Consider the following 21374-nt stretch of genomic DNA (forward strand, 5'->3'; position numbering starts at 1 on the left):
TGCTGCGCCTTCCACGGCAGGTGCGCCTAACTGTGACGCTCTGGTCCCTTCTACTTTCACATTCCCTCCTGACCGGGCCAATCCTACGAACCGCGTGCATTTCGCACCGCAACCACCCGCTCATCGCTCTTCGCCATTCGTCCCGCTCTCACGGCTTCCTCACTAGAAGGGGGCTCCTGTAGCGCTCTACTACGTGCCACAGTGATCCGACCAAAAGACGCCGACGAGACGCCCAGCACGCTGACGGTGCGCGAGCAGTGGAACGGGCGGTTGGAAAATCGAAGGGCCAGCGCTCTTGGTCCCACTCCTGCCTCGTTGAGCGGGCCCTGTTAGAGTACAGTTTGCGGACACCAGGTACCAACGTCCACCTGGTTTTTCCACGCCCGCAGATGGGTGGATGAAAACTTTTATTGAGCGATTGTATGATTCTAGGCGAGTTTTAGAATGTCAGGGGCTCCTTACTTTGTGTGTGTGTTGGGGGGGGGAGGGCTCAGTCCAGGACTCGGCCCGCCGTCGCCGCCCTGCGTGCGCTGTGAATCAGGCTAAGCTTATCTTCCAGGGCCTCTCTGGCCAGCAGCGACTCCTACCTTTCCGCGCTCGGCTGCTCGAAGGGCTGGTAAGATACTGATTGCACAACACACCGATGTTATGTGGAATACAGTGGCTTTCGCGGAACACCACAGGCAGCGTTAAGGATATGCCGTGCAGTGGATTTTATTGAGGAGGTGGAGGTTGGGGTAGGTACCTGCCTGGATAAGCGAGTGAGGGATTGGGGGGGGGGGTAGTGTTTTCATTGGGTACCCTTATAATAATTTATAATGGACAAATAGACACACGGTTCTGGACAGGCTCACGTCACACGGTACAGACTCCACAGGCGCGTTGCCGGCAGAGCTTGTCGGGGAAGGAATTTCGGCTGGCCAGGTAGCCTGGCCTTCCAGTTCTCGTGCTCGGTCCTGGCGCTTTTGTTTTTGCCTCTTGCGCCGGGAGAGTGCCTGTTCTCAGTTTGTGTCGGACTTTGTTCTATATTGTTCGGCGCCCTGTGGGAGCATTGGGGAGGAGGCTCGGTTGCCGTCACTGGTCGAGATGATTCTACTTGCCCCTATATGTCCGTGAACTGGGGCGTCGGGAGGGGGCAGGGTGGCCAGGAGGGGCTGCATGGCCGGTGATTCTCCGGCTTGGAGACCCGATGTAGTAGGTTGTGTATCCATGGGGGTTCAGGAGGCTACGTTACGAGGCCTACCAGGTCGTCGCTTGCCGAGGGCGAGTTAGCCCTACTTGCGAGGTTTGTTGGGTGGGCGCCCGCTTCGTTCTCGAGCCGATAGGAGGAGGCGTATTGGCCCTACTGCGTTGAGAGTGAGATTATCATTGTCCCGCCGATCAAGGCTCGAATGTCCGGAAGAGTGCCTGGGCCGATAGCGGGCTAGACCGGTCATAATGTGCGAAGGTGGTGGAGCCGAGGTGACGTGCGACCGCACAGCGCGGCGGCCATGTTGAATTTCGCAGTGTACGGCGCCGTGATAAGAAAGGCGCGCGGCTCATGACCCTCGCCGATTCTACCCGCAACGCGGAGTGCTGATCAGAGCCAGCAGTTGGTGATTCATTTATGACCCTGGTCGTCTGCTGCCCACGGTCCCAATCCTCTTTCGGCGGCTAGGTTTCAGGTGGAGTCGAGCGGGACGAACGCGATTGACGGCAAGCAGGTGCATCTCTGAGGCGGCTGGCGCCGTCAAACGTGGCATTCGCATGATTCTATCCAGCCTGGTTCTATCCAGCCGAAGCCTTCAGCGAACAAATAGCCGCTATCCTTAGCCGCGATAAGCTTCCGTCTTTTCCTCTACATCGTTTTGTTCACTGGGTTCATTCTTTTACACGTGCAACTCTTCCTAACACAGCCATGCATCAACTTGTGTGTCAATGAACGTTGTGTGTCTCTCTCAGTGCAGCAGCACTCTATTTTAATTATGATGTTTGAACTTGGCTCACGCAAGCCTTAATGAAAAGTGTGTCCTTAGTATTTGAAAGCTGAAATATTCCTCAACAAAGAGGCAAGCTCGGATGCACGCTGGAAATTCGCTTAAAGATGACGCCATATACGTGCTCCTATGGCCCAACCTAGTCGCTATGCAAGCTTTAGCGACACTTACATAATTTTCGCGTTGCTCTTTTTCATTTATAGGATATTCGGGTGGTAGCACGAGGGCATTTTGGCCGTGCTAGAACGGTGGTGACAAATAGCTTCACGGATGTTTTACTAGAATACCCCGCTATACATATGATGACGCTCACTCCTTATCCTCAGCGGAGCCCGCTTAATCTAGCGGCCACCGTTAGTTGCTTTTTTCCATTATCGATGCAGGGCTGTCAGAGCACTGTGAAGCTACCACACAAATATGCATTAGATATGTTTTCATTGAAAGCGTCCGTTGTGTAATAAAGGAGAGTGTATCTTACACAAATGTTCGTTAAGCAAAGCAAGAAGAAATATATTCAGGAACGTAACCTGTTTAGATTATTCCGTTATTAGCGTATAATGATTTTTTGCGTTACGTGAGTAGAGCAAACGAAAACAGCCGTAATATTCGGGCGTGTTTGCACGAAATGCTGCGAAGTTACAGCAACTGTGGTTCAACAATATAGTTGGCTGCTCAACCACCCCAAATGTATTGGTAAGCTCACAACTTTTATAAGGCATTTGTGATCGAGAGAAAATTATCTTATCACTGATTTGGTTGACTTATATGACGCTAGTGCGCACACCTGCACACTCCAACTGTCACTATTGGCATCGTTTACGCACAGGACGGCCTCAGATCGCACGCCTATTTCAAGACGCCTTCTCCAAAATGAAAATTCATGCGAAGCTTACGCAAAGTTCATATAGTGTATGCTGCAACATAATGGTGCCATGCCTGAGTGGGGCGAGGATCACGGTATGACAATATATAATTCTTATTTTCATACCGTCAGAAAGGCGCAAAGTAGTAGCTGGAAGGTGCATATTAAAGTAAGAGGTAGCGCCATCAGCATGAATGAGTGGCACTCTAACGCTGTTGACGCTTTTTTTCTAGAAAATTGAATTTTTAATTTAGGGTCTGATGTTGGCCAGGTAAAGTGCGTCATCCTCCATACATATGCACGTAGCCGAAGCTATGCTCAAGTATTTGATGCCTTGCTCACTGTACGTATATTCTATCAGATTATTCCTCATTATATGATGACAAACCTCGCCGACATGCCCACGCTCAGAGGTTTATTCTTGGCTGGACTCGTCGGAGCGTCAACAAGGTAAGAACCAGAAATGCTTTCGAGTGCGCAGGCATAAAGCGGGCTCTCACAGTGCTCTTTTCTGCGGATTCACTGGGATGCAGACACATATAAAACAAGATGTCTTCAAGTGGAATGCAAAAGATTATGCATGAGTGTTTACGAAAGCAGCCTGTCGCATGAAGCATGCCGAATCTACTGAATTTAAATTGGTCCGCAACGCTTTAAAAATGTACTAAGTGCAGGTCTTTTTCTTACGTGGCGCTAATCTCACATATGGTGAGAAAATGTATTGAGGTACTTGGAAGAAAATTTCGAGGGGTTACAATGATGGCATGCATACAGAGATATTAATCATATTGATTTATTCGAAATCTGATAACGTTAGTACCTAACTTTAGTGATAACGTTCGTGCTAAGGAATATAGGTTTGCAATAATTTACTCGCATTGTGTTTTCTACCAAGAGCTTTCACGACAGCTGTTTCTACATAAAATATGAACTCTACGTTTATTTATTATACTGCTGTAAAGCCAGAAATGTTTCACGTGGATCATTACTGAAAAATGATACGCGTGTCCCCAGAGGAGCTCTCTTATTTGCTTTGCGTGTGTGTCTTTGCCTATCAGATAGCATAAAAGGAAAGTAAATCTTTGTGACAGTCTGAATTTTTCCAAAATCATTGGGAATTCGAAAAATTGCACCGTTAGAAATTATTCGGAAAATATATCGCTTTGTCTTTAGTTAGGCGTTTGGTTCAGTATTTTCTCATTGCACCTTTTGTCTAGGAAGGTAAGCAAACATCTGGAAATTGGCAACATGATACCGGAAGGCACGGGATGGGCTCTTTTCTGTTAAGGAAAAGGAGAGCTTATACACATGCTGAAACCATTGGAAGTATTCTAATCTAACTTAAAACATCACCCTTAGCCCATATACTTACCGGTCTCTGCACTTGAAGTGAACAAGGCCTCCAAATGAATTTGTGACCTTGTCGCCTTAACTGATACAAATTTCATTTTTCGCAGCACCGTATCATCGATTGTGAACTCCCACGCAGCGATATTTTACATCGATGTAATCACACCTTACGTCAAGATAAGCGAGCAGAAGACTGTCATCGTGATGCGCCTACTAGGTATATGAACTGATTTTGGATATAATATTCACCCAGTGTGCTTTGGAAAGTACAGCGCCATATTTATTTGGAAATAAGAGAAGATTAGAGATACTGCTTTTGTTAGTATGGTCCTTTTGCTGAGAAAGGTCTTTCCAAGAGCACCACGTTATATTTCTTTTCTGACATGCGCAATGTGTCTTGATGTATTCATCGCCAAAATTAGAGAATTACGGAAAATAGCAGAACTGCTGTACTGTAAGCTTATTCATTTTTACAATGCCAATATTTACTTCGTGAAGGTGAATTTTGTGTGGTATGTTTTTCAAAGGAACGCCGTAATTGAGCAACACATGACGTTGCATATACATTGCATCTTTATAGCGTCGTATGTAAATGAATGCAGCTATACTTCTTAATGTACGTACTGTTTGCCTATGTGTATGATAGAAGGATTTGCTTCTTCGCATGACATATATGGCATTTGTTTACCAATCGTTTGCCATAGTTTACTGCCTCATTAAATTCAAGCAACTGGCAAGCTGGCTCGCATTAACATTGTTCTTTCTTTTTTCTGGTCGGCGACAGAAATTACATTGGTATTGTCCTCACATTTACTGAATAGATAGGAAGGTTTCAGTCAATTTAGATAATTGCTAACAATTCGTAGATATTATAAATCTGTTTTTTTTTTCAACATACGTTTTTATAGACAGTTTTATTACTCATAATAATGCGGTAAGAATTAAGAAAAACTACCGAGACTATGTAAATATTTATGACTGCTAGGCGATATGAGCTATAGAATGACGATATGGCGACCCGAATTCGAAACCAGAGTGTTGCGCCATATCATGACAGTTCAAAAATTTCTAATAAAAATATCAGCAACTAATCTACGCAACATGATTATAATGCAAAAAAATGTTTAACCGCAAAAGAGGGTCAGCTTTATGTTAAATGTTTCAAAAACTACTGAAGCAGGGGCTCAATGCCCTACTCTGGTACACCTGCATGCATTTGTAAACTGCCACGTGTTGACTTGTATGAAATATTAGATCAGCACCCCTTGCGTCTCATAAACCAACCATGAAGCTCGTCCCGCTTAACTGTGGAAAAGAAATCTCGCACACTTGAATAGTAAAATCAGCTTACAAAACAAGATTAATGTCCACGAAAATGTGACCTTTGCCATCTGAAGGCTAAGTGGCTCAGTTTAAAGTTTCATCTGACCATTCAAAGATAGAAAGCAATGATAGCGCCCGCTAAAATGTGACTTTTACTTACGGAAGGCAAAGCGGCTCACTCCAATGTTTAATCTGACCATTCAAAGTGAGCCTTTGTACTTTAGGAAGTTGCAAACTATAACCTGCCTCTCAGAACGTGCAACATGCTTTACTTAAATGCCCAGTGCGCTTTTAAAAGCACACAATCCTGTTGTTTGAAATATGAAAGCACAATTCATCAAGCTTTCGCAGTGCTGCTGACATTTCAAAGCACCACTGGCTACAAAAAAATAAAAATCAATCAAATCTGGATGGTAGACAGATCGTGCCTCAATAGGATTGAGGACTTAAATAAAATGAGATGCTAATTCTTGGTTGAAACGCCTACTGCTGGCATGGCTTTCGTAAAAACCTTATCATATATCAAACGCTTAGGCACTGAATTTTACCGTTGCCGATGCTCAGGCCAGCTAGATTACCCAACTTTTGTATACGTTGCCTGACTGCGATGAATGTCGCTGATTACTAAGAGTAGAAAATGTCAGGTGAGATAGAATTAGGCCTTACCAACCGTCATGACAGCACTGGACTTCGCATGATTTTCGCCAGAACATTTTTTTAAATTAATAATCACCTGTTTAATTAGCAAATTAGTGGCGCATTCTAATAGCACAACCAATGCCAACACGTTGTCAAGGCATAACGTCTCGCATAATACTTTTGCCTATCACCAGGTCCAGGAAAGGTGGTATTAGTTATGTGCCGTGGAATTGTCTTTGTACGATTTACCATTATTAAGGCGAAAACATTAAGTTGCTCATACGCCCGATTGTCTGGAAGGCCCGCCGTGCGGTGCAGAAATTCATGTTGGGGCGCCTCGCGCAGACATGCGCTTGTGCCAGTGCTCGCGCGTTCGTCGTCTTCTTCCACAGCTGGCTCAGATGTCGCCATCAGGCAAAAAAAAAAGGCCAAAGTTAGTTTTAAGACAGAGTTGCTTCAGGCACTCCAAACCACGACATTCGCTGGGAGTCGAACCCTCCAGCTTATGTGGAAGTCGAACCCACGACGTTTAGTGTTAAGACAAAGTGAATTCAGGCATAGTTAATTAATGTAAAGTTATTAAGGCACCTGAACCCACGACCTTTGGTGTTGATTATGGCGCAATTCATTAAGGTAGCATCAAGTAAGGCACTCGAACCCACGACCATTGGTGGGAGCATGGAAGTAATAACAACAATGCATTCGAATGAGAATGTCAATAGATTTATTGAATGTCTCGAGCTCGCAGGGTGTCACCTTCACCCTCTTTGAAGCATGCTAAAGTGGCAGTCAGTTTTTCTGTAGGGCATTTGTTTCACACGGTGGGAAAGTAAAAACGGCAACAGCAATTCATGTGCCTGCAGACATTTAATACAAGTTCCTGTCGTGGTTACCGGTGCACGAGACATGAATTTGGACAGACACACAAATGCACTTATAATGTGTCACACTGATAACTCCCCGTCAAATCTTCATACAGCCGCAAAAATGGTTGCGCTGAATTCGATCTCTCCCCTTCCCACTAATACCTTTCCCGAGTTTTTAAGCCATTTCAGAAGTTCTTAAAACGTCGTAATACGTCACGTGCGATGTGGCGCTTACACGTCTGAATCGGTGTAGTTCTTTCGCATTGCTCGGTGGAATACTGGCATCTCTGCTGAGGGTTGTCTCCGTAGAATAGGCTTGGCTCGTCGAGCGTTGCCGTCGGTGAGGGGAGGTTGTCCCCGTAGCATAGGACGGGGCCGTTGTCCTCGGACCAAGCCTTTGCTGGCGACCACGGTGCACATCCGCTGGGTTTGGAGGATCAAGCCCGACTGGTGCAGAGCCCATGGTGTTCTTCTCCTGCTAAACTCTTGAACCTCGACGTCCTTGGTTCAGCGCCTTCTTCACCCAGTGTTCTAGCGGACTTCTTCTTCTCCTCCAGCGGTGTTCTGTTCTTTCCGGCCTCGTTCCTTCCAGGCCATGTCAGGCTTCTTCCGCTTCCTTCTTCTCCTTCTTCTTTTCTTCTTCTACTTCAGCTCGTGGCAATGCCTGTAACCGGCAAGGAGGAGGAAATAACCTTATTGTGTGCGCTGCGAGTTGGTGGGGAGGGCCAAAGGCCCCGCCTAGGTGACGGCCAGGAGTTCTTGGGTCTTGGCGGCATCCTCGGCCCGCTGAACGGCCTATAGCTGGTCCTCGAGGGCGGGGCTGAGCAGCGCGGTTTCCCAGCGCGTGTGAAGGCTGCTGCTAGAGGCCGCGTTGTTTTTATTGTTATGTATACCTCGGCATTCCCATAATATATGCTCCAGAGTGGCTCTGGATTCACATGTTTTGCATTTGTCAGTTGGATACACATCCGGATATATGATGTGCGAGAGCACAAGATTCGGATATGTCCTAGTTTGTAACTGCCGCCATGCGACAGACTGCTTTTGTGCCAATTTTGTGTGAGGTCGCGGGAATGTGCACCTCTGTAACCTATAGTGTTTCGTGATGTCATTATATGTGTTCATTCTGTCCTCCCATTCTCAATCATTTACCGCACCGTCACGTCCGGAGGGTGTCGGGGCGTCACTTGCGACTGCGGCTCGGTCCGTAAGCCCTCGAGCCGCGTCGTGTTCCGCCTCGTTGTTACCGTCCTCCGCGAAAGTGTGAGCGGGTGTCCAGGTGATGTATATCTTTCTTGTGTTGGCCTCTTGCAAGAAGAATGCGTAGTGCCTCCTGGGAGATTCGGCCGTTGGCAAAGTTTCTTATTGCCGCCTGAGAGTCGCTGACTATCACGGTTGCATTAGTCTGAGCTACTGCGAGCGCTATGGCTACTTCTTCCGCTATATCGTTACTTGTGGTGCGTATCGTCGCGCACGTCTTGCACCGTTTCTCCCTGTCGCGACTGTATCGCGACTGTAACCCCCGTCTGCGACTGTATCGAGCCGCGTCTACGAACAAAGCAGAAACTTTATTGTTGGTGGGTATGTTTGTGTGAAAATGCATATTTTTATTTTTTTGCAAAGGGTTTTCAGTTTTGGACTATTTGTCCTCCACGAAAAGGATTGAGGAGGGGTATGCCGGGAAGGGAGACTTGGTGGTATGAGGCTGATTCAGGTGCTTGGTTTCTCTACCATTGCACTCGCTGCCATACAGTTTGAACAACACATCCCCAATAGTTGTTCATTCAAAAGGTAATTACCGAAATTTGATGCTGTGTGTTGCGCAAATTGTGGCAATTTATTCACATTTGTTCTTGTCGGTATAAAAAAAAAAAGATAGCCGAATATCGCGCAAATTGTGATACTAGTGGCTGCTGTTAAGCTTGGCCAGTGAAAATTTAATGTTGTCTCAAATGGCTCATTCTTTTGGTAATATACAAAGCAAACGGTATAATGGAACGCAATTGTACCGTCAGCATTTTGACGCTTGTAACAGTGAAATCGGAACGTGAAATCTTGCTCTAACATCTCAGACACGCGTACAAACTCTCGTTACAGCTTTCACAAGCGGCACAATAATGACATTGTGCGCAATCGCTCTTCCTTATTTTGGCACCGCAGCACGGGTACGTACGACGGTTCAGTACACTTGATTGTACAGGCTCGGATCACAGTAGCCAGGTTTCTAAGATTAAACATCCATATCAGCTGTTATTCTATCGACGTTGTAAAAGACGCCAGCCACACACGAGCACCATATGCAATATAAGTCTGCGAGTATTATAAGGTCAAAGAACATTCCACTTTCACTATCTTTTCTTTAAAGGGACACTAAAGGGAAACAATAAATCAGTTTAGACTAATAAAGCATTGTTTGAGAGCCCTGCGGGCAGTCATTTCAAAAACATAGTTTGAATATTAGATGAGAAAATGAAGGTCCAAGTATCAGTATTTGAATTTCGCGCCGAAACCCCAGCGCCGGTACGTCAGCGTGACGTCAGGTATTCCAAAGTATGTTTGCGCATTTGGGCCGCGTTGGCTGAATAAAGGTTCCCGAAACTTGCCATGTTTAATACTTGGTTCCTTTAGAACACAGTGTAGTCAACCTGTACCGCTATATATAATTAGTAGGCCCTAGAAAATGCCATCAAAATTCAAGACGTCACAGCCCCCAGGTGTGGGAACTTAAGTAGGCGTCGCCACCCGTATTTCGTTCTTGCGCTTTTTCTGGCTTACCAAACGTCTTATCGTTGTAAGAGTGGTGTTTTTGGTGTTGTAGAACGGTAATTTACTGATGCAGAAGAAATTATTTTTCACTTTAGTGTCCCTTTAATACTTGGCACCTTGAAGATCTAAAGGGAGAACGTAAAACAAAAAACTTCCCAGCGATGAAGAAAAACGTACTTAATAACGAATCGGCCCATATGTAGCCCTGTTGTACTACCACTTGAGATGTGCTATATAGCGGCTCAAATGTTTACAAACTTGCGCAGTGAACGAAAGAAAAAAGAACAGTGCCTGGATATCCTTAATACAACAAATCTACGTCTTCAAGGTAACTCCTTTAAGACGCAGCTTTTATTACTTCTCTATGACCCGTTGTGGTAGCCCTTAGTGGCCATGTTGTGGCACTGCTTAGCACGAGGCCGCAGCATCATATTCCCACGGCTGTGGCCGCATTTCAGTGGTGGCGATATGCAAGAACGGCCATGTACAGTGCATTGGGGGCATGTATTCAAGCTCAAGGTGGCGAAAACAATCCCGAGTCCCCAGCTACGGCGTGCCCCATAATGAAATTGGGATTTTGACTTGCAAAACCCCAGAAGTTAATTCATTTTTCTTCTTTGCCGGGGACGTAACGTGTCTAATCGGTGGACTTCTCGCCGCGACAGGAAGCAGATTCCGGAGACACTGAAATTGTGAACTATGCAAACGCGGGCTACGGTGTAGTTAAAATTTATTTTCACCCAAGAGAACGTGTAATTCGTGGTCAGGCGCATCGTGTGGGAGGGGCCAGGAGGGACGCTGCACGCCTTGTTCATTTTCCGGGTGTGATAATGAGTGGCCAACACGAACAGTTTGACGGCATTTATTTAACCGCTTCACTATGCGTAGATTCGCTAGTGTGCGCTGAACATGCTCAATTTTTGTTTGTGTGTTCTGCATTTTTTTCTTAATGGTTTCTCTTCATTTCTGTGCCTTCATGGACAGCTGTTCATGGCACTTTTTTGTTCCGTGGCGGGACCATTCACTGGGCTCTTCCTGCTGGCCCTGTCGTCGCCTTGGGTCAACGCAAAGGTTTGTTTAAACGTCTGTTTAAAGTTTTCTAAATGTCTGTTATCTTTCTGTTTTGTAATAGTTTGCCAGAAAAGTGTGTCACCAACTAGAATTTTTTCCTCGAAGAAGAGGGACTCTCTTTGCTTGATTGAATGAGTTGATGCGATATATGTACAATGCTTGAATCATGGTGCAATTCAAAAGAACAAAACTGAAGTACGACGCATTCAATGCATGAAATTAGGCGTCTGTTCACATGGTCACCGATACAGGCTGCAGAGTGATTGGTGCAGGACTGGCGGAACATGCTATGAAGAAAGTAGGGCAAGCGTGGGCTCTTTTATACTCACACCTAGTTTCGCGCTCTTTGTGCTACTTCTGTGACTCTCCATGTGTATCTTGCGAGAAAATCGTCCGAATTGATTTGAATACAAGCGTAGTGATATTAGAACGCGATTTCTTTTCCGACAGATTAATGGGCAATGCTGAATTAAATTGCGTGGTTCCACTGAAGCCTACTTGCGGTAAATGACACCAGTTTGAGAACTCTTTCTGCACATACCCCGAAATCAGTTGTTATACCGTTTATAGTCTTTATTTGCCAACACTTTCCAAACGTGATATGAGTCTTTTAGGAGCGGGAACCACTCATTGTTTAGGCGGGTGTTCAGTTATACCTCACTTACCCAGCTTTTGATGCCTTCTCGTAGTTATTCCGCATAATGCCAATGTTTAGCCCTTCTACCAATTTCATATTATTTCGTTCATGTTGCAGAGTTTACGTTTTTTTGCCGCTTTACTTAACTCAAAAATGTACACGGTGCCATTAAAAAAAACACTCGAAATGATTTAACATAGTGTGAAGCATTTTTGTCTGCACTGTTACTTTTGTTAACCTTAAGATGACGACTGTAAAAATAGTGCATGGCGCTCAGCCCAACCTGTCATGCTGTGCTTTTGCAGTGCTAGGGGTCGCGCTTCCGACGTTTCGACGTGGGAATACATCTTTCAAAGAGATTTCGTGCTTTCTGTAGTCATACGTCATTGATTAGTAGACTTGTTAAAGAATACCCCATGTAAAAGTGCTTAGAGGGCAAATAAACAAGTAATGAGAATTTTCGCTTAAAAATTTGATTCCCACGCGGGAGGAAGTTCTACACATATCCTCTTCCCACATGTGCCTATCCGTGTCACTGCAATTTTCGCATCGTTTAGTGAGCTTCTCTATCGCATCCGTGAAGAACATCCTTGGACGATCGCAAAAGTGTGCGCTCACCACTTGCTGTATCTCGCCATATGATATGAGCCGAAAACCACGTAGCGCCTGCTTCAAGGACCACAGGCGCGTTTATTCAATGGTACCATACTAGGAATGTAAGTACATTCCCATACATGGGGCATTTGTGAAAGAGGTGATGTGTATAAATATTCTTCCTTCGATGAAATTGCCTTTACATTTTTATTTACCTATATGCCGAAAATTGCACCAAAGTCGATTTTGGTACAACGAGCTTGCGACCTGTGTTATCAAATCAATCTAATTGCTTGGTGCTTGCTGCTCGGTAATGAGATTCTTAAGGGTAATTCAAGATGTAAGTAGACAGCAAGGAGTGATCAAATAGAAAATGAGAGAAAGAGAGACAGTGAATTAGATGCAAAGAATGCAAAGAGAAAAACAAGGCCACGAACATTTACAAGAATGTGAAGAAAGAAATTAGAAGGGAAAACCTGTACAATTATACAAAGGGCCGTGCCTTAATATTTGAGGCTATCGTTTGTGCCTAAGGACAAAAATTATACCCGAGTAAATATTCGCAATGAACTGATAACTAAGCACATCGTAATGAAACGCAAAGGTATTCATCCAGTGGGACCCGTAGTTACGTGCATCTTCCAGCAGTGCTTTCATCTCAAGTAGACGGAAGCATCGACCCGTCAGCAGTCGAGATAAGCAAGAGTCGTTTAGAGTATCGGTGAAAAAAAATACAAGCAAAAAATTAGAACGACTGGGTTTGTTATAGACGTATGTAGCTGTTAAATGAAGATAGGGAAGTTTTGAGGGACATAAAAAGTATTAGCGAGGTGTATGCAAAAATGCTAGAATAAATATCATGTACAGCGTACGTGATTACCTCAAGCAGGCGAGGGGAGTATTTGCCGCTGCTCCATTTCAAATGGGATGCCAATGAATCGGCATCGACGAAACCCGCGAGTCTCGATTCATGCACGCCTCATACATGACGCTTCTAAGCGGCGACAATCGGTTGCGTCACTTCGCTGTTTCGATGGTTATCCTATAAATACAGGCAATAACCGTAAGACTGGTCCTGCTGGAATTTTGCTTCGGTCAGGAGATTTAAACGGAACATTCGATTGATTTATGTCACCTGTACCTCTTCTATGATGCTTTATTGGAAGAATGTACGTTGAGCTCACCAGTAATGCATTTTTTCAGGGCGCGGGTTGGGCGACGCTGCTGGTCTGCATATTCATCCTCTGGCACGCCATAGGAAGGAGCCTATCGGAAATCGCGCAACCTCCGTACCTTCCTAAAACACTCGACCGTTGCCCGCTACCTACAAACACGAGCGGCTGGACTGAGCCGCCTCTAGCTGGAGCACACCAACAACAGGACACGGGGTTGGTTATTTCACGCATTAGGTACACGTGGCTGATTTCGTGCCACTAGATGTACCAGCGCATACAGTGAAACTTGAGTGCTCTGGGTCAGCCCAGCCCAACAAATAGATACCATGGAGAAAACATCCATGCAGAGATAATGCTACTGTAATGCAACTCGTAATACCATTTCTTCATGTAGGCATATTGACTATCGCGTAAGTGTAATAATTCGAGAATGAAGCATGCGTATTCATTTTCCGATATAGAAAGGCGCAGCTTTGTATGAAGCGAGAAGTATTGATATTGATGGCGAAGTATTACACAACCACACATAGTAAAGTTCGTAGTTTTTCGGCAGTATAAATTGAAGTAAACACTGCACCTTAAATCAATTTTAAATCAAGTTAGCAAGCATGGTGCGATGTGTGCACAGGCAAACAAGAACAGATTTCATTCGATGACCACGATTACTCGCTGTCGCAGCGCTGGTGTGATGCAGGGCGCCGGCAGCAGGCAGTGAATGTTTCTTGCTGCCTCTCGCTTCAACGCATCTCCTGAACATATAACTTCGCAATCTGTAGCGCAAAGCACGTCAGAAGACAGCACGCAGTAGGCAACCAGCCATCTTGGCTCGTCCAAACATTGCCCACGCTGCAGCTTAGCTCCAAGATAGGGTGCGTGAGCCACGCATGCGCTCAGGAGCGCCTTGCACACTGGAATGTCTCGACCTTCTCAGTTGTGCATACAGAGCAGCAATAGCGTCCGTTGTGCTCACTGTGGCTCTGAGGAGTGGACGCCTGCTCATCTGCCTCCACTACCGCGGGTTTGAGTATGTTAACGCGCAATCATCCCCCCCTCTCCCTTAGCATGCGCATGGTGGCGTGAGCTTCAACTTTGGGTTCGCGAAACGACGGCGAGCATCGAACCATCAATGTTCTCTACTCATTCTCGCAAGCTTTCCCGCGCAGCCACAGCATATTGCACGAGGACTACGATATGATCGCATATGATCTGATATGTAACGTCACGACGACTGCACAAATTTACCTAGATGGTCCGTATAATTGCTATCGCTATATGAAAGAGCCTCTTTTATAAATCAGAGGTCCGTGTCTAAGACAACAATCACAAACCTTGCTGCATAATGCAAGCGACGAAGCGCTGTGAGCATGCGGAATGTGCGTGTGTGTCATGTATGATTGGATTGCCTTTACCCTACGTGGTGGTCTGTCTTGTTCAGTTGTAATTTTCAAATTTCATGTTTTTTGCATTTGCATTTAAGCGTATCCTGCGCAGGCTTGAAAAACAAGTTTGTTTAGACGCGGTCTGCGTTTCATACACTCATTTCGTTGTTCTTACTCTTTCTTCAAAGATTTGTTTGTTGCCATCACACAATTCAGCTCCCCTGCTGTGTGGTGCTAAAATACTGCTCTATTGCATGAAACCGACAATTATGGAGCGTTCAGCGCAGAACGAGGCTCCTCTTCTTTTATCTATCCTCTTGCAGTTTTACTGACAAATCTGTGCCACCTAGCGCTCTTCCTTGCTTAATTTCTACATCATATTTATGCGAATTGCAGTTCGAGCGTGTTCGGGCTGTACCTGGTGTCTTTTTACTGGATATCCTTCTTCGGGGCCCTGATGACCATTTTCCTGGGTACAGCTCTCAGTCTTGTGACTGGTGAGTTCTTGATACGTATTAATTTTCTTCACTCAAATGCAGCGAAAATTTCGGAATATAAGCCCCAGATTTGAAATTCGCAAACGTTTGTTCGTGGGAAGGAAATATACTTCATTATTTTTACAGGCAACCCAGCTTCATTCACGTTGACAAGTTCTCTGGTAAATAGTATGCCTCTGAACTGAAAGAAATGATATTAATATAGACTTTTCAGCAGTAACTATCTCCATAAAGGACGCTAATTAGGCTAGTTGGAAAGCTGGGTTCATGGTTACGAAAATTCAGTGCAAACCCATGCTGCGCTAAGACACGTTTGCGATGAATTTTCATAACAATGAAGGCCGAAGTAAACAGGTTCAATTAAAGAAGTGCGGAAATACGAGAAAACGCTTGTCACTGTCTTTTGTGTTTTCGGCATCATCGAGTTCAATAAACATGAAACAGAGATTACAACTTACTTCGTACTTACGAATGCGGTAAATACTTTGATGACGATGCTAGTCCTCTGTGTAAAGTGAGAGTGAAGAGTTTATGTCGTCAGTACTATTTGCACCTTACTAAGAAGCTGCAACATTTGCTAATGCAATGAATAATCACCGAGGTCGGCAACATTTCAGGTGGTCGCCGAAAGACAAGAGCAAATCTACAGTACACTAGCCCAGTATTTCTGAACTTCTGGAAGCGGTTCAGCTTTATGCGTCGAACATTTCAGGTAAGCGATATCCGTAATCAGCGCCTCGACTTTTTAACGTCTGAGAATATTGGAGAAGGCGCACCTAAGGACATTCCGCGCGACAATTTCTTTCAAGTTTGCATTTGACTCCATGGGCTCGCATCTCCGTATCGTCGTGTCAGTGCTGTCGCCTCACTTCGGCTTCACGGGCACGCAGTTCGGCGTCCTCGCTCAGCATGTGACGCTCTGTTTAGGTGTCCGTTACACGATACTCGGAATGTTTGGCCCGCCGGTGCCACTTGGCATCTGCTTTCCACTCAAGATACTCCGGATCCTAGGCCCGCTTCTCCTGCATTGCCTCCGCCTCTCTCGCACGATATTCGGAATCATCGCCCGCTTCTGGCGGTTCGGATCCCCACGCCTAGCCTTCGTCTCCGCCTTCTTGGCATCAGTCTTACGTGGCCGACCCCGTCGCTGAGCAGAATACGTACATGCGCCATCGCCAGGATGACTTGGCTGGCTGGATGGATGGATGGATGGATGTTATGAGCCACCGCCCATTTAGAACGGGGCGGTGGGTTGCGCCACCAAGCTCTTGCTATTATACTGCTTAATCTTCTACCTAGGTCGAAAAGAAAAGAAGAAAAAACACTATTAACTTCCACAACCAATTTTTTTGATCCCCTCTTGCGAACTTTGCTTTTGTACGTCTCCGTATTTGCCGTTTCCCTACTTCTCTTCCACCAATCTTCCAATCGCCTCCTACTAATCTCTATTGCGGACAGGCTTACTTTTCCACTGCTCTCGCTGAACCCAAGGGCTTCAAGGAGGCCAGTGGTGCCTAAATCGACCGCTGGGCAGACGTCTTCACATTCTAATAACACGTGCTCCATCGTTTTCCTAGCTTTACCACCGGAAGCACATGCTCCTTCATCCTTCTATTCGGATCTCGCTTCGAAAAGCAATGAGCTTCCCTTTCAGTTATCATAAATTTATTTTTTCCTGATTTGGTTTTTTAACTCTTAAGTAGTTACTCATGGCCAGTTTCTTTTCCATTGCCGCCACCCATGAGATTACTTCAGCCTCTCTGACTTTCCGCTTGACGTTTTTTGTTTCCGTGTTGTCCACCCTACAGGCCGCATACTTACTGGTAAGCTCCCTAGTGCTCTTCCTCCACTGTGAATCAATGTTTTTTCCTGCACAGATACCTCAACACTCTCCCCGCCCATTTACTCGGAACGGGACGACTGAGAAGAGCGCCCCGTACCGGCAGACGGCACCCCATCCATCGCACACATGTTCTCTCTCCTTGACCTAGCGGCGGCCCCGCGGCGGCGTATGCGCTCTCCACTGAAGAACGATGGCGTCAGGTTCACAGCGCCACTCGGCGGATTCTGCGACGGATGGAAACATTCCGCTCTTCCAGAGAGGCCTTCACGTCAAAGTGTCGCGTCACCACGTGGCGGCATACTTCACGCTCCCGCCATGGGTTTATGTTCGTGCCTCTCCCTCTCCGACACAGGTGGTCATGCATTCGTGTAAACAGCACCTTTGGCGTACATAGAATGGCAAGACGTAACTGGCATCCGTTATCACCTTATCGACCAATCAGTCTTTTCGCGTCACAACGCCATCGACGCCGGCTTTCCTGCGACACGGTCTCCTTAACGCGATCGCATTAAAAATGCTTCATTGGCAGGTCTTTGTGAAGCGAGCACTGACTGTTCCCGCAATATATAAGTTTAAATTATCGCGTTTAAGGTGCCGAACTTGCATAGAGGATTTGAGTGCTTTGAGTTCTTTATCGCTCTTCGAAATCATGGTACGCGATTGTTTTTACATCCCGCATCTACCAAATTGCGGCCTCCGTGGCCCAGGTTGAACCCGCAACCTCGTGCTCAATAAAGAAAGGTCATAGAAACTGCGCAGGTGATAGAAAACTATGTTGTGCTCCCGGAAAGGTTGCACACAACTACAAAATTTTTGACCTTCTTAGCTCTGAAATGCATGTCTGGAGGGATTTCATTTCACATATTTCGTTTTCGCTTTTCTCTTCGCAAAAACATTGATTGAATGACGTGTGCCCACTTTTGTAACCATGAGTAAGGCTACTTAAGAATAATAAGAAATGCTGTGAAAAGTTGGCAAAAATCTTGAATAACCCTTGGTCTTTTTTTCCCCACAGCTCCAAGGAGACGAGAGGAAAAATGGCGTTGCAGTATTGCAACCGAAAAAGCGAGACGTCGAAGATGAAGAACTCGTACGCCTCGACACAGAGCTGGCTCCTATGAACAAAGAAAGTGATTGTTTTGGAGGCTGTCTTAATGATTCGCAACCTGCTAAAGTTAACAATAATGAATCAACGTAGAAAATGTGCATATTTATTATGTTCATTTAGCCTACACTGATGCGGCACGCCTTTTCGCACGGCGTTGTCAAAACACCACTGGGTTATGTTTACAAATCACCTTTTGTTGCGGGCTTTGTGCTTCCGGTAACGCGTTCCAAAACATGGGATGTATGGCGATTGTGTTTGTCGCTTGCGAAATTTGCAGACATTAAGATATGCGCTTATTTTGTCCCGATTGTAGTCGGCTGTAGTATCGCTGCTTTTGTTGACGGCTTTCGCCCGGCAGTGTTTCCACGATAGCGTCCAACACTTTAAGTGAACCACACAAAGGTGTGGATATTGTGCGGTGTTCCCGGCGTGCCAGCTAGGGGCCGGAGAAGTTCGATATGTCACGATAGCGACGCCAGGTACGCCGAGTACTTGCCTCTCGTATCGCAACGCGTGGAGAGCATGACCCTCAATAACGCGGTAATCGAGCACAAGAGGGCGTTGGATTCACTGGAGTCTAACATGTTACCTGCTTTAAACTTTTTCGTAGACGTGCACTCAGAGGACACACCAATTCGATTTCATCATCTCGCATCAATGGCCCCATGTTTTTCTTTTTATAGGTAATAAAAAGTAAAAAAAAAAACACGCTACCTCATTGTGGATATTGTAGGGCATGAGGGTAAGCTGACGTACGTGCTGTCATTTTTTGTGTCTTCTATTGAACGCCCAAGAGCTATGCTTGACATCGCAGTAGAGTGGCAATTTTGTTCGCCTGGTATTCTTTGAGATACGTGAACATTTAGATGTGCAAGCGCTTTCGCATGTAGTCGAACATCATGTGCATTTATTTTAGGCAAATAAGAGAAGTAAAAATATCAGTTAGAGATCGTTAGACTATTGAAGTATTGCACTATTTTGTTTCATTTGGCGCTGCGATTATAATAGGACGTTCTAAGCAAAGCTGAGAGCAAGATTTCTTGGAAAGAAAGGTGCGAAAGGGCGGCCGGAAGCGGCGTATTATCGCCAAAAGCGTGGGTAGGAAAGAGCAAGGGGATGGAAAGCAAGGGAAGGTTGATGATAATATTTATGGTACTGAAACCTACGGAACCAGAAAATTAGAGCAAGATTGAAGGCGTGCGCCGTCAAATGCCCACTTTTTTCGTTTTATTACCTGCCACAACACTGTACACAGGGTATAGAGAGGGGTGAATTTGAAATAAATTTACTCCTCCTTGCAGACCTTTATTTAAAAATATAAACAGTTACAAAAGTCGAAGATGATGGCAGTACTGTGATGGGAAGGCCTTGCAATCCCTGGTGGTGAAGTGAACGAATGAAGCTGAAAAAGTTGACGTTGAATCTCGTTGGCGTGCCATTTGGCGGGTATCACCAGGGCTTCGCAGTATGCACGTAGGGGTGTTGCAATTATATTTGAGAATGAGTGAAGAATAAACCTCTGCGCCACTGCCTCGCATCCGCCTCGCATGTAAGGGGACCGTGGTTCCACCGGAATAAAAAAAAATCCGCGTCTTGATAAAATTGCATAAACAGGCCTGGAGTGCAGCCTGATCCGGTGACCGGAACCGGTAATGCACTCTCTCACCAGAGCAGGATGGGCCACCCTGGTGCAGTATTTGGCGACAACCTCCTCTATGAATACTACAATCAAACCCCGGCCCTCAGTCCCCAGCACCTGCGAAGCAACTGACCACTGCGGCGGTCTGACCTGTGACGCAGCAGAGGGTCCTAACAATCTCTGGGTCCGGACAGGCCGCTATTGGAATCTGAATCTGGCGACGTTTAACGCTAGAACGTTATGTAGTGAGGCGACTCTAGCAGTGCTATTGGAGGAACTGGGGGGCACTAAATGGGATATAATAGGGCTCAGTGAAGTTAGGGGGACAAAAGAAGCATATACAGTGCTAAAAAGCGGACACGTCCTGTGCTAACGAGAGGTCTTGTGGCAGGTCTTGTTGGGAACCTAATAAGAGGTAAAAAATGAAAGTCGTACAGGCCCACGGCCCTCCATCCAATCATGATGACCAGGAAGTCGAAAGCTTCTATGAAGACGTGTAATCGGCAATGGGTAAAGTCAAAACAAACAACACTACACTGATAAGCGAGTTCAATGCCACGGTAGGCAAGAAGCAGGCTGGAGGCAAGTCAGTGGGGGAATATGGCATAGGTTCTAAGAATAACAGGGGAGAGCTATTAGTAGAGTTTGCAGAACGGAATAATATGCGGGTAATGAATTCCTTCTTCCGCAAGCGCGATACACACGTGGAGGAGCCCGAGGGGGGGACTAGAAAGGAAATAGCCTTTATACTCTGCGCTAACCCTGGCATCATACAAGATGTGGAAGTGCTCGGCAAGGCACGATGCAGTGACCATAGTATGTTAAGAATTCGAATTAGCCTAGACTTGAGGAGAGAACGGAAGAAATTGGTACATAAGAAACCGATAAATGAGTTAGCGGTAAAAGGGAAGATAGAGTAATTCTGGATAAAGCTACAGAACCGATCTTCGGCTTTAACTCAGGAAGAGGGCCTTAGTGTTGAAGCAATGAACGACAATCTTGTGGGCATCATTAAGGAGTGTGCAATAGAAGTCGGCAGTAACTTCGTTAGACGTGATACCAGTAAGCTATGGCAGGAGACGAAAGACCTGAATAAGAAACGCAAATGGATGAACGCCACTAACCTTACAGCTAGAATAGAACTGACTGAGCTTTCCAAGTTAATCAACAAGCGTAAGACAGCTGACATAAGGAAGTATAATATACATAGAACTGGACATGCTCTCAAGAATGGAGGAAGCCTAAAAGCAGGGAAGAAGAAACTAGGAATTGGCAAGACTCAGATGTATGCGTTAAGCGACAAAGCTGGCTATATCATTACTAATATGGATGAGATAGTTCAAGTGGCTGAGGAGTTCTATAGAGATTTATACAGTACCAGTGGCACCCACGACGATACTAGAAGAGAGGATACTCTAGAGAAATTTGGCATCCCACATGTAACGCCGGAAGAAGTAAAGAAAACTTTGGGAGCTATGCAAAGGGGGAAGGCAGGTGGAGAGTATCAGGTAACAGCAGATTTTGAAGTATGGTGAACAGATTTTTCTAGAAAAACTGGCCACCCTGTATACGCAATGTCTCATGACCTCGAGCGTACCGGAATCCTGGAAGAACGCCAACATAATCCTAATTCATAAGAAAGTGGACGC

At 45.7% G+C, this 21374-nt stretch overlaps 1 protein-coding gene across 1 annotated transcript in view; it reads left to right on the plus strand.

The window, feature by feature from the left end:
* Nucleotides 1–19632, plus strand: part of LOC126543738 (putative sodium-dependent multivitamin transporter) — a 40985-nt gene extending 21353 nt beyond the window's left edge. Inside the window, exons 9-16 of the mRNA XM_050190843.3 lie at nt 3200–3288; nt 4296–4405; nt 9114–9181; nt 10767–10853; nt 13288–13472; nt 15035–15135; nt 15753–15847; nt 17994–19632. Coding sequence (XP_050046800.3) covers nt 3200–3288; nt 4296–4405; nt 9114–9181; nt 10767–10853; nt 13288–13472; nt 15035–15135; nt 15753–15847; nt 17994–18176 — 918 coding nt within the window. The 3' untranslated portion in view covers nt 18177–19632. The remainder of the gene's footprint in view (nt 1–3199; nt 3289–4295; nt 4406–9113; nt 9182–10766; nt 10854–13287; nt 13473–15034; nt 15136–15752; nt 15848–17993) is intronic.
* Nucleotides 19633–21374: the final 1742 nt, after the last annotated feature.

The sequence above is a fragment of the Dermacentor andersoni genome, chromosome 10, assembly GCF_023375885.2.
Source record: "Dermacentor andersoni chromosome 10, qqDerAnde1_hic_scaffold, whole genome shotgun sequence".
NCBI lineage: Eukaryota > Metazoa > Arthropoda > Arachnida > Ixodida > Ixodidae > Dermacentor > Dermacentor andersoni.